The 12,439-nt window shown below is 38.4% G+C and overlaps 1 protein-coding gene across 9 annotated transcripts in view; it reads left to right on the top strand.

Annotated features, from left to right (window-relative positions):
* Positions 1–1,870: 1,870 nt before the first annotated feature.
* Positions 1,871–12,439, top strand: part of LOC119583773 (serine/threonine-protein kinase 11-interacting protein-like) — a 23,161-nt gene continuing 12,592 nt past the window's right edge. For 5 of the 9 annotated variants that reach the window (XM_037932446.1, XM_037932445.1, XM_037932443.1 and 2 more), the window contains exons 1-12: positions 1,871–2,022; positions 5,316–5,444; positions 5,878–6,054; positions 6,303–6,496; positions 6,979–7,077; positions 7,205–7,382; positions 7,902–8,095; positions 10,064–10,343; positions 10,531–10,686; positions 10,804–10,915; positions 11,098–11,471; positions 11,719–11,921. In XM_037932446.1, the coding sequence (XP_037788374.1) occupies positions 5,348–5,444; positions 5,878–6,054; positions 6,303–6,496; positions 6,979–7,077; positions 7,205–7,382; positions 7,902–8,095; positions 10,064–10,343; positions 10,531–10,686; positions 10,804–10,915; positions 11,098–11,471; positions 11,719–11,921 (2,064 nt within the window). In that variant the 5' untranslated portion in view covers positions 1,871–2,022; positions 5,316–5,347. The remainder of the gene's footprint in view (positions 2,023–5,315; positions 5,445–5,877; positions 6,055–6,302; positions 6,497–6,978; positions 7,078–7,204; positions 7,383–7,901; positions 8,096–10,063; positions 10,344–10,530; positions 10,687–10,803; positions 10,916–11,097; positions 11,472–11,718; positions 11,922–12,439) is intronic. The other 4 variants (XM_037932442.1, XM_037932449.1, XM_037932448.1 and 1 more) reach the window with 1 other exon arrangement.

The raw sequence follows: 12,439 nt of genomic DNA, 5'->3' as shown, positions 1-12,439 counted from the left end.
ATATATATTTATTAAAATATATATATAAAATATATATATATATTTCCTGGCCATGTTTTCATTAACATCAATAAAAAATGTGTGTATACTTAACAGCAATAAGGTTTAAGTGAGCATATAAAATCTTTCACGTTTTACTACACATATTTCTATTGTTTTTTATTAATGATTGTAGTTTTTGCGAATTCTGTGCGATTTTTTTTTTTTTTTTTTTTTTTTTTTTTTTTGCCGAAATTTGACCTGATAATGATTGATTTTTTTTTTTGGGGGGGGGGGACATAACCCCTGGCCTGCTATGTACTTTAAACCGAGTCGTGGTTTAGTGACACAGCTTACCCTACTACCCGGTTTTGGCTCGAAGATTGCCTCGTGTCGCTTTTACTCCGTTTTGCAATGCAGGCGACAGCGGGTCACACACACACACACACACACACACACACACACACACAAACACACACACACACACACACAAAACACACACACACACACACACAACACCCCACACACTCAAAACACACACACACACACAACCACACACACACACACACAAATACACACACACACACACACATCACACACACACGCACACTCACACACACACACACACAAACACACACACACACAAACACACACAATATATATATATATTATATTATATATATATATATATTTTATATATTTTGTGTACATATTATATATATAATATTATATATAAAAATATAAAATATATACAAATACTCATTTTATATGTTTTTTAATACTTTAATATATATATATTTATATATATAATATATAAATTATATATATATTAATTTTTAAATTATTATATATTATATATATATACACTTCGCACGGACATGCCGTTTCTTTGAACCTTCCCTTCGTGAGTCGACACAGTGAGTTAAAACACTTATACCGTGTATCGGTGTGGAGTTCGGAGCTGGCTGACCATGTAACGGCGACCACCGACCATGGCTTGTTTCAGGTTCGAAACAGGGAAACTACAATTAAGTATCATGCTGTAACCACGGCGGCTCAGACATGAACCTACCGTTAAAAGAAGAATATATATGCATGTGTACATATATATACATATATGCATGTATGTATGTGTGTGTGTGTGTGTGTGTGTGTGTGTGTGTGTGTGTGTGTGTGTGTGTGTGTGTGTGTGTGTGTGTGTATGTATGTATATATATATATATATATATATATATATATATGTATGTATGTATGTATGTATGTGTATATATATACACATATATGTATATTATATATATATATATATATATATATATATATATATATATATATATATATATAACAGTGTGCTTGTGTATGAATGCAATTCTTATCCAGTTCTAGTTTGTGCAAGAACAAGAATATAAAAAGAAGTTTCTCTCTGTTCCTGTTAAAATTTTAATACCTTGTTGATATGCGACAATGAAGAAAAAAAATTAACAAAACTCTTTGTCCTCGCAACCCCTGTTACAAAGACTTGGCTGCTGTTCAAATGTTTCGAAATGATAATGATGCGAAATGAAAGCGTGTGTGTGAGAGCTCTAACGGCGGAAAAAATATTTGTATATTAAATATAAAGGAATTCGAGATGCATTATACTGAATAACGGTGTATTTTGGATAATATTTGAACGCGGATAATGAATCAGCTGACCAGACGTCCCGACCGCTGCATGACTCTATCCTCCCTCACCCAAAACCCTCAAACCAAACTCACCCCGAAACCAACCCACCGTGCACAAAACCCCACCAAAATACCCCCCAAAAATCCAAAAAACACGCATAAGCCTAAAAAACACCCAAATTCAAACTGAAATAGGAAGAGAGAAGCGACATTGATCCGCACCGAAGGCCAGCCGCGGATTCGGACGCGTACTCCCAAACAAACGCAGTGGATGACAAGAAGAGGAAGGTCGAGGCAGGCGGACTATCTCCTTAAATGAGGCTGAGAAAACGCCTTCTCCTTCCCCCTGCGCTGTAGATCCGGGATATTTCAACTATGCAAGTGAGTTCCCGTTGCAATTGCTGTGGGGATTTTGGCGTGGGGCTCTGAGATCAGGCTGCAAGGGGCAGGGAACGTAAGTGAGGGAGAGGGAAGGGTGTGGGAACATTATAATTGTTTGTTTGTTAGTGCAGTGTAAACGAATGTATTTCGGGGGCTGGGGAAATTGGTCCCTGATTTACGCTCCTACTAGGTCCTCTCTTATCAGGAGGCGTCACGTAACGAAGGGACGTTAATTGCCAAAAGAGAAAGTGAAGGTTTTATGTGTTTACTTAATTCCACACAAAAAATAGATAGACATATGTTCTCGCTTTGATTTGCTTGTGGGCGGGGTGCCAAGGCAAGGGGAAGAGCCTGTGCCTTTGTGTTAGCCATAAGATATATTGAAATAGTACATTATAGAGAAGATTTGTGCTTTTGGAGTGAAATCAAAGGGGTTCTAAGCACTAATTCTAAACATATAAATATTGATTTGCATGCAGGGAATGAAAACTGTCTCTGGAATTAAGTCAAACAATTATTCATGACAAATGTATATATCACACAGAAGTGCAACAGTTCAGGGGTGAAATGTGATTCAAATGATTATTATATCATAACATGGTCATCATTCCTGCTCATTTGGTTAGTTAGCACTTACAGTTATCTTTGGTATTTTAGTAGTTATTATAAAGCCCTTTTTGGGATAGACCATTCCTCTTGATTGTATGTTGCAGCAGATATTATACATTAAGTAGGTAATCATGGTAAAGATCTGTAGGTAAAACTGAAACAGAAAATGAGGTGTATTATGTATACATATTTAAGATGAAAGATGATTCCAACAGACATTAAGTATTCCCAATCTTACTAGTTAGATTTACAAATAAGTGGGAAATTACATCCTTTTCCTACAAAAAAGGCAGACTTTTTCAGATATTAAGAAAGGTAACTCAGTAAAATGTTCCAGGGCTTCATTTTAGGCTAGTCGGTTGATTTGGTAATCTAAGCTTTACATTTTAGTTAAATATTATTCCAGCAGATCAGAAAGGCTAAATCTCCCTCTTACTTCAGGAAATTTATGTTACTGATTGTTACATTACTTGAGTCCTGCATTAGGGAAGAAAGATATGAACTTGAGATCAGTCTGATATTTTTGTTTTGTGGGAGGAAAAGCAGGTCTCGTAATGATTATCTTATGTGAGTATGAGTAAATATATTATGCTATATACCTTTGCTTGTGAAATTATTAATTCCCGAGTATACATATCTTGATAGTTGTTGTTGTTGTGAAGCCTGTTTTGGTCTTATCAAATGTAGATTACAAAAGGTCATTAGATATTGGTAATTCAGGTATTAAGTCAGCTGTGTGTGTGTGTGTGTGTGTGTGTGTGTGTGTGATGTGTGTGTGAGTGTGAGTGTGTGTGTGTGTGTGTGTGTGTGTGTGTGTGTGTGTGTGAGTGAGTGTGAGTGTGAGTGTGAGTGTGAATGTGTGTGAGTAGTGTGAGTGTGTGTGTGAGTGTGAGTGTGTGTGTGTGTGTGTCTGTGTTTGTGTGTGTGCCTGTGAATGTGTGTGTCTATGTGCCTGTGTGAATGTGTGTGTGTGTGTATGTGTGTGTGTGTCTGTGTGTATCTTTGTGTGTGTGTGAATTTGTATTTATACAAATATTTTAATGTGTGTTTGAAGGTTAAAATTCATTATAGTTGACCTATATTTGCAATTATACCTTGCGAGCAAGAGAAATTGCATCATTTACTACTAATGGACATTCATATGGGTAGATAGCCTTGCAGTACATAATATTGCAATTCATTATATACTATATTGTCCTCAACCAAGAGGGCTGTGTGGTAGAGTGATAAGGCTATCAAAGACAAACAAATGGCCAAGTTTAGCTGTACTCAAAGTCCTCCATTCTCTCTTGCCTATATCAGTGACTTAATATGATGTTGATTGCCTTCATTTTGCATGCTAAATCTTTAGATGTTCATAGCAAAACTTTTTCTTTCTTCCATAAACTATTCAGTAATTTAGCTCATTTGGAAATGGTTGAAATTTTGTATTGGCCAGCATGGTTACTTTGCAAGACTAATGTGTAGTTGCTATGTTTTGTCTTTTATTATTATTATTAATCTGACAGCATGAATATAGCCTGATAATTGTGTCATTCGCCTTAATACAAGAGAGTTGACATCATGCACAGTTCAGTCCTCGTTTTCTTTTTAAACGGGGTTGACTGACCTTTGCGACTGACCCTCTTTCCTACTTGCTAATCCCTTGTTTTACTCATTGACCTTGCTATTAATACTATCGATTTTCCAGCCATACTGTCGATATCAGATACAAGCTCACCATCGTTTCCTGATGGTGAATTTTAATCCACGCTCAGTATCAGGACACTTCTATATCCTTTCTGTCATTTTGGATTGGGATTTATTATATATATATATATATATATATATATATATATATATATATATATATATATATATATATTTTTTTTTTTTTTTTTTTTTTTTTTTTTTTTTTTTTTTTGTGTTATCAGGAGGTCATCTTTGCATATATGGTTGCATTTTGCATCATGGGAGGGAAGTGAAGATTTTAGCGACTTATTCTGTTCAGGGGGAAGTGCGTTTTTTTGTATCATTAAGCCTGCCCAGAATTATATATATTTTGTATGGATGTAAGCTTTATCATCGCAACAAATGTAGAAAAGGTATGAATGAGAATGAATATTTTTGTACCTGTGAATAACTGTAGAGATATTCATTCTCATTCTTACCTTTTCTCTTAGCTTTATGACAGAGATGCCAAGTGTGGGCAAATTAAGGGGAGGTTATATTGATTAAGACTGCTTCTTTAAGGCAAACTAAGGACAGGGTTATATTAGTAAGGATTTGATGGAACTACGACTTTGTTCAGTTTAGTTGGTAGGAATTGTAAGTCACTTAGTTTGGGTTATAGAACGGATTTGCAGTGGTTTGTTTCTTGTTCGAATCTGGCCTTGAGAGCGGAAATTGTGTTTGCATAGTGATTTATATGTTCTGTTTAAGGATGATGTAAAGTCATATTTCCTTCTCCAATTTCTTTACCTATATCCTTTCTCTCCTCATCATCCTCTGATTTGGAATAAGGAATTCAGGAGCATTTCGGGAATGTCGTCTCACTCTTCAGTAAACCACCATTGTGTAGAGCAGGTTTTTCTACCATTACAGTCCTGTCCTATTACTTACTAACATTTTCCTTATATTCATCCATGATAAAGGAAAAAATCCTACGTTCAAACCTTAAATTCTTACGCCCTTTCTCCTTCCAGACTTTCAATATGTGACGTTTTGAGTGCCAACTATGGATGATGCTCTGCTCCAGCGGGTATGCAGCCTGGCCACTGCATTCCGCCAGTCAGCTCATCTCCTCCTAGATCATAAGCATAAACTCTCCTTGGGTAAGTACGGGTATTTTGTTCCGATAAATGAGGCATATTGGTGAGGTAGAAATGAAGGTTTGGTTCTTGTCAAGAATTTTAACACTTGATCTTTCTCCCTGTGCCTCTTTTCCCTGTTGAATCTTTTTATCTTTGATTCTTCTCTCTCTCCCATTTCTTACTGTTTCCTTCTCTGTCTTTCTCCTCTTTTTTTCCTTTCCTTCTTTTGGTATCTCTCCCACCCCCATTCTCTCTCTCTCTCTCTCTCTCTCTCTCTCTCTCTCTCTCTCTCTCTCTTCCTCTTTTTCTTTCACACTTTTCCTCTCTCCATCACTAATTCTCTACCCTGTTCCACCCACTCTTCCTCTCTCCTCCTCTTCCTTTCTGCTCCTCTTCCTCTCTGCTCCTCTTCCTCTCCTCTCCTTCTCCGTGTCCCTCTGTTTGGGCACGTCAGACACCTGGACCCTGGGGGAGATCCAGGAGGCCTTCAGCCTGATCCTGGAGATGGAGCAGCACACCAACTTCCACGTGCTGCCCCCCAACCACCGCCAGCACCCGGCCATCCCGCACCTGCAGTTCATCTACGACTTGCTTCAGAAGGTCTTTGGGCTTCGGCTCTGGGTCAGGCACGGTGAGTGAGGTATGGGGTGGGGTGGGGTGGGGGAGGGTAGAGGGCAGTGTTGTCGTTCTTTCTCTTTCCTGTAGTGTTGTTGTTGATGTTGATGTTGACGTTGATATTAATGTTGATATGTTATGATTATCTTCATTACTGTTGTGAGTCTTTTTGTTAGGTGTTTATTTATCTATTGGATTTCTCTTTATACTTATTATTGTGTATACATATATAATAACCTCATTCTCTATATTATATATTATAAGCAGGCCTAGGTCTCCCACTGAACGAAACCATCAGCCTGAGATGCTTCCGCAACCTCCAAACCCTAGAGATGGACCACATCCCGGTTACGAGCATGAAGGCTTTACAGACCCTGCGGCCAACCCTCAAGTCGGTCACTATTGTCAAGGGACTGACGCAGCTCAGCGACCTTTTCATCAGATGTGGCGCTGACAAGGTATTTGTTCTCAGCTGTTCATTTCTCATTTCTCATTGAGGATTAGTTGCTCACTTCAGGACACTGATCTGTGCTTTGATGTATTATTTATATACTGTTTATGTATTTGTTTGTGTGTGTGTGTGTGTGTGTGTGTTTGTATGTCTGTCTGTATGTCCGTGTGCATGTGTGTGTATACACACACACACACACACACACACACACACACACACACACACACACACACACACACACACACACACACATATATATATATATATATATATATATATATATATATATATATATATATATATACATATATATATATATATATATATATATATATATATACATACACACATTATATATATATATATATACATACACACATTATATATATATATATATATATATATATATATATATATATATATACATACACACATACATACATACATACACACATACATACAAATATGTATTTATTTCTTTACTGACAGGCTGGGGAATTTGCCTGGGAGCAGTTACAGGAGGCGGTGCTGGCTCACAATGCTCTCCATAGCCTTGACCAGAGCTTGAAGCTACTTCCAAGCCTGAGGGTAAGAAAAGCACATCACTAAGAATGCAGTCATTGAACATCTGTGTGATTTACTTTTTGGTGCTCAAGATAACCCTCAAACCAGCTCTTTTTGCAGCATGTCATAACATTGCTCTGTCTTTCCCTAGGTACTAGATCTTAGTCACTGTGAGCTAGAGGATGCCTCAGCGCTGGAGTACCTGCCCACAGTGACTATGCTGGACATCAGTCATAACAGACTGCGGCTTCTTCCTCGCCTGTCCCCCACTGCCACCTACTCGCTCTCCATACTCATTGCAAATAATAACCTGATTTCTCACATAAGTGGCAAGTATAGTTGGCTTTTGAAATAAGTCTGTAATGTTGATGAAAAGAGTAGAGGGCTTTTTCGTTATCTTTCTTTTTCTTTTGTTTTTAGGGGAGATGATGGCAGGGTTTATTCTGATGGTATTGTGTGTTGTTATTATTTCTATCATTTTGTTCCTATAGATATTTGTTACTTTAATTATTTTTTTACATTTTCTTCCTGATTTGGAATTGGTCCTCTCTTAGAGATAGCAGTTACAGATGACATGATTTGAAATCATCCAATAATTCTCACATAGACTGGAGAGAGAGAGAAGAGAGAAGAGAGAAAGAGAGAGAGAAGAGAGAAAAAGAGAGAGAGAAGAGAGAAATAGAGAGAGAGAAGAGAGAAAGAGAGAGAGAAGAGAGAAATAGAGAGAGAGAGAAAAAAAAGAGAGAGAGAGGATAGATAGGCTTGATGTTAAAGAGTGTTTCCAAAGACAAAAAAAAAATACATACATTATAAGAGATTAATTGCCCCCCCCCCCCCCCCCCCCCCAGGCTTACACGACATGAGCAACATAGAGGAGCTCGACCTTCGGGACAACGTGCTCTGCATGAACGACGTGTTGTCTCCCATCGGTGCCTTACCACACTTACGGATCCTCCAGATTTCAGGAAACCCTCTTGCCTGGGACATCAACTACAGGATTCACACCATCAGGCTAATGAATCCTGCCACTGCCAATCACAAGGTGAGACGCGGTTTTCATTTTACTGAAGATAACTCCTGGGTTCGTTTTGTGTTGGTCCTCGTATTTTCTGTAGCATTTCCAAGGAATGTTTTGTGTTTTCATTTTTATGTATATGTATATATACATATACATATATACACATATACATATGTATACACATATGTATATATATTTTATATACATATATATACATATATACATATATACACATATATACACATATATATAGATAGATAGATAGATAGATAGATAGATAGATAGATATATATATAGATAAATATATATATATATATATATATATATATATATATATATATATATCATCATCATCATCATCATCATCATCATCATCATCATCATCATCATCATCATCATCATCATCATCATCATCATCAGCCAGGGTCAGTCCACTGCAGGACGTAGGCCTCTCCCAATCTTTTCCAACTTTGTCTGTCTTGTGTTTTTTGTTTCCAGTCTCGGCCCCCAAATTTCTTTATTTCGTCGCTCCATCTTGTCATTGGTCTGGCCCTTGGTCTCTTTATATTATCTATAACCCAGTCTGTTACATTCTTTGTCCATCTGTTATCCTGTCTCCGATGTATATGACCTGCCCATTGCCACTTTTTCTTTTTGATGCTCGCAAGTATATCTTCTATTTTTGTCTGTTCCCTGATCCACGTCGCCCTCATCCTATCTCTTAGGCTAGTTCCCAGCATCAGTCTTTCCATCCCTCTCTGGGCACTTATTAGTTTCCTCTCCAGTAATTTGGTTGTAGTCCATGTTTCTGATCCATAGGTCATAACTGGTAGGACACATTGGTTAAAGACTTTTCTTTTTAAACATAATGGCAAAGAACCTCTTAGTATGCTACTGTGTCTGCCAAAGGCGCTCCAGCCTAGACTGATGCGTCGCTTCATTTCCTCTTCGCTAGATGTGTTCGTCTGTACGAGTTGTCCTAGGTATATATACTTGTCCACTACCTCTAGCACTTCGCCTTGTACTTGTATCTGTTCGAACTGAACTCTACGGTTGAACATGATCTTAGTCTTTTTCTTGTTCATCCGAAGTCCGATTTTCAGACTTTCTCTATTTAGATCATTTATTAGTTGCTGCATTTCATTTGCAGATTCACTGAAGAGAACAATATCATCTGCAAATCTGAGATTGTTTAGATATTTGTCTCCTATCTTGATACCCTTTCCATTCCACTCTAGCTTTTTTAATATTTCCTCAAGACAAGCTGTAAACAGTTTTGGTGAGATGGTATCGCCCTGTCTAACACCTTTTTTAATTGGTATTTTGACGGTTTCGGAGTGGAGCTTGATGGTTGCTGTCCCATCTTTGTATATATCTTCCAGTATTTTACAATATACCTCCTCTACTCCCTGTTTTCGGATAGCTTCTAGTACTGCTGGTCAAATGCCTTTTCATTATCGATGAATGCCATACACAGGGGTTTCCTATATTCGTTTATTTTTTCCTTTATTTGGGTGAGCGTGTGGATGTGGTCTGTTGTTGAGAATCCACTGCGAAAGCCTGCTTGTTCTCTAGGCAGGTTAGAATCCAGACGGTCAGAGATGCGAGTTGTGATGATTTTTGTGAATAATTTGTAAGTAGCTGAAAGGAGGCTTATTGGTCGGTAGTTTTTTAGATCCTTTCTGTCCCCTTTTTTATGTATCAAAATAATTGTTGCATTTTTCCAGGCTTTCGGAGTTTTCCCGTTGATAAGGCATTTGTTAAAAAGATTGGCTAGTTTCACTGTTGCAATTTCTCCTGCATCTATTATAAGGTCTATACTAATTCCATCTTCCCCCGATATATATATATATATATATATATTATATATATATATATATATATATATATATATATATATATATATATATATGTGTGTGTGTGTGTGTGTGTGTAATTTAATTATGCATTATTTATCTGTTTGTTGGTAACTGAGCCTTATATTGTTTTCAGGTGCTTCTTGACAATGAGGCTTTCACAAATCTGGAGAGAGCGACTGTGGGGATAGAATCAGTCCCGGCCGGCTCTCCCTACTCCCCCGAACTCCTCTCATCGCTCTTCTCGCTCTCATCCTTGTGTTCGCCGGTGCACCCATTCCTCACCACACCGGGCACGCCCTCCATGCCATTCCTCTCGCCCAACGACGCCTCAGATTCTATTCAGCCGGCCTCCACGGGCTCTCAGCCAGCTAGCCTTGTCCACGAGTCAGTGTCGACGTCACTTAAAAGCTCAGGTCTGCACGCTGTTTGCTGCAAGTAGTGTTCTCCTTTGTCTCTTTGTTTCTTTTTCTTTTCCGTGCACTTTCTTTCTTGTTTTGCTAATGATCTATAACATAGCATTGGGCTAGTTTTTTCATTGTTTCCCAGAAAAAACAAAATTACATTTCACCGAACTGACTTGGAAAGATTTTCTTGGTCCAGGAAATGGTCAGACTCGCAGGAGATCCAGGAAGAAGGTGACGAGACACATTGACATCGCGGATCCAGACGAGGCAGAGTGGGACAGTGAGAGTATCCAGGTGGCAGAAAACGACGGGTTTGATCGGCTGGGACCTGCACACGTGTCTCTGTTGGATGGTAGGTTCCTTTTCTAGACACAGGCAGGCCTTTTTTTTTTTTTTTTTTTGATATGAGTTCAGTGCTACACTCTGACTGACATCACAACAAAACTGCAAAGAGTTATTCTTTCATCAGGTGTGCCAGATCCTCCCCCACCAAGCTTGGCTATTGGTCACACTTTCCCACCCGTGAGTGGCGACACAGTTTCCCAAGCCCTCTCCACCCTCACTCTCAAGGCTGAAGTCAGGTAAAGAAAGTACAGTTTTTTGTCATGGAAAATTGCAGTATGTGAATTATTTGAGACTTTAAAGAAGACAAATTTCATCACGATTGTAGATATTAGAATACAGATATTAAAAAGTGAGATTTGCATTCACAGAATTTTCATTTGTAAAGTAATTGCAATAATGATGTGATATTTGTGCACAGACCCACTGCCTCTGAACAGTCTGACAAACTCTTAGAGGAAATTCTCCAATCAAAAACCCAGCCAGGGATTCAAGGGTCTTCCAGTGAGGATGTTCCAGAGTCTACAGAAAACAGTCTCAAGCTGCCGACCGCATCAGCAGGCAACCAAAGAATTACCACAGAAGGCAAAGCAGTAGGTGTTGCAGACGCACACGGAAAAGACTGTGTGGATGTGGCCTTGAGTCAAGTCACAGGAGAGGAAGAGAATCTTGTCGATGAAAAGAAAGACAACCAGAGCATAGGGTCGGGTCTGGAGTCCAGCTTCTACCGAGGCAGTGCCACCTTCTCGAGGCATTCGTCAGAAGATTTGACACCGCCTCATAGTGATAGTGAAGGTGAGTGAACAGAGATGGAAATTAAGATTTTCTTTCTTTCTTTTTGAACTAATTTTAGATCATTGATATAAGAGAAGAGATTGACTGAGGAAGTATTCAAGACATAGATCTACGACTTTGTTTCTTTGTTTCATTAAATTGACTCCTCTCCTATCTTAACAGAAGAGAGAATTTACAAATGATACTGTTTTCGAATGATGAAAATGTTATGTTCTAATTCTCGTGTAAAATATATTTTGTAAAACAGATGAGAAGGATGAAGTTCAGTTAATCCTAGCAAAAAGGGAGATGGAGACGTCAGATGAAGGGAAACCAGCAAAAGCCACCGATGAAGGAGAGACAGAGGACAGTGGGAAGGAGGAGGATTCTTCTCTGCAAGATGTCATCCTGGCCATCACATCGTCACACTTCAAGGAGAAGCACAATTTCACAGCCAGGACGTTGTACAAGGTGGGTTTTTGTACCTCCTGAGGTTGAGAAGGCAAGAGGAACTATATTTGTGTCCTGCCACAAATTTAGGTATGCATTGGCTACAGATTTCTTATAGCCAGTCATTTTGTGGTCCAAACATTCTTGCATTGGCGGTACAGAAGGCAAGGGAAAACGAGTAGATATGAGAAGGCATCATTGTGAAAACATGGTCAGTCATAGACTCAGTTGTTGGATGTGTTATAATGTGGTATCTCTCAAGGAAATATTTCATTCAGTCTGTCCTATTGTTACTCTGTTATCCCATGCCCATCCCCAGCCCCCTTCATCCTACAACCTTCCTTAATCCCATCCCCATACCCTGTGGTGTCTGTTAGATATCGTTTTACTGTATAGGGATCTTGTATATTGAGAAGGTCATATATGTATGAATGTTTACAGTGCAGTGTAATGACAGCATTTTTAATATATTGCTTTTAAACATTGTCAATACAGCAAACATCAAAAGCTATCATGAACTCAGTTTTGTCAATGTTTAC

Source organism: Penaeus monodon, chromosome 17, assembly GCF_015228065.2.
Source record: "Penaeus monodon isolate SGIC_2016 chromosome 17, NSTDA_Pmon_1, whole genome shotgun sequence".
Classification (NCBI taxonomy): Eukaryota; Metazoa; Arthropoda; class Malacostraca; order Decapoda; family Penaeidae; genus Penaeus; species Penaeus monodon.
Note: the sequence above shows the minus strand (reverse complement) of the source record. Positions and strands in the feature narration are given on the sequence as shown.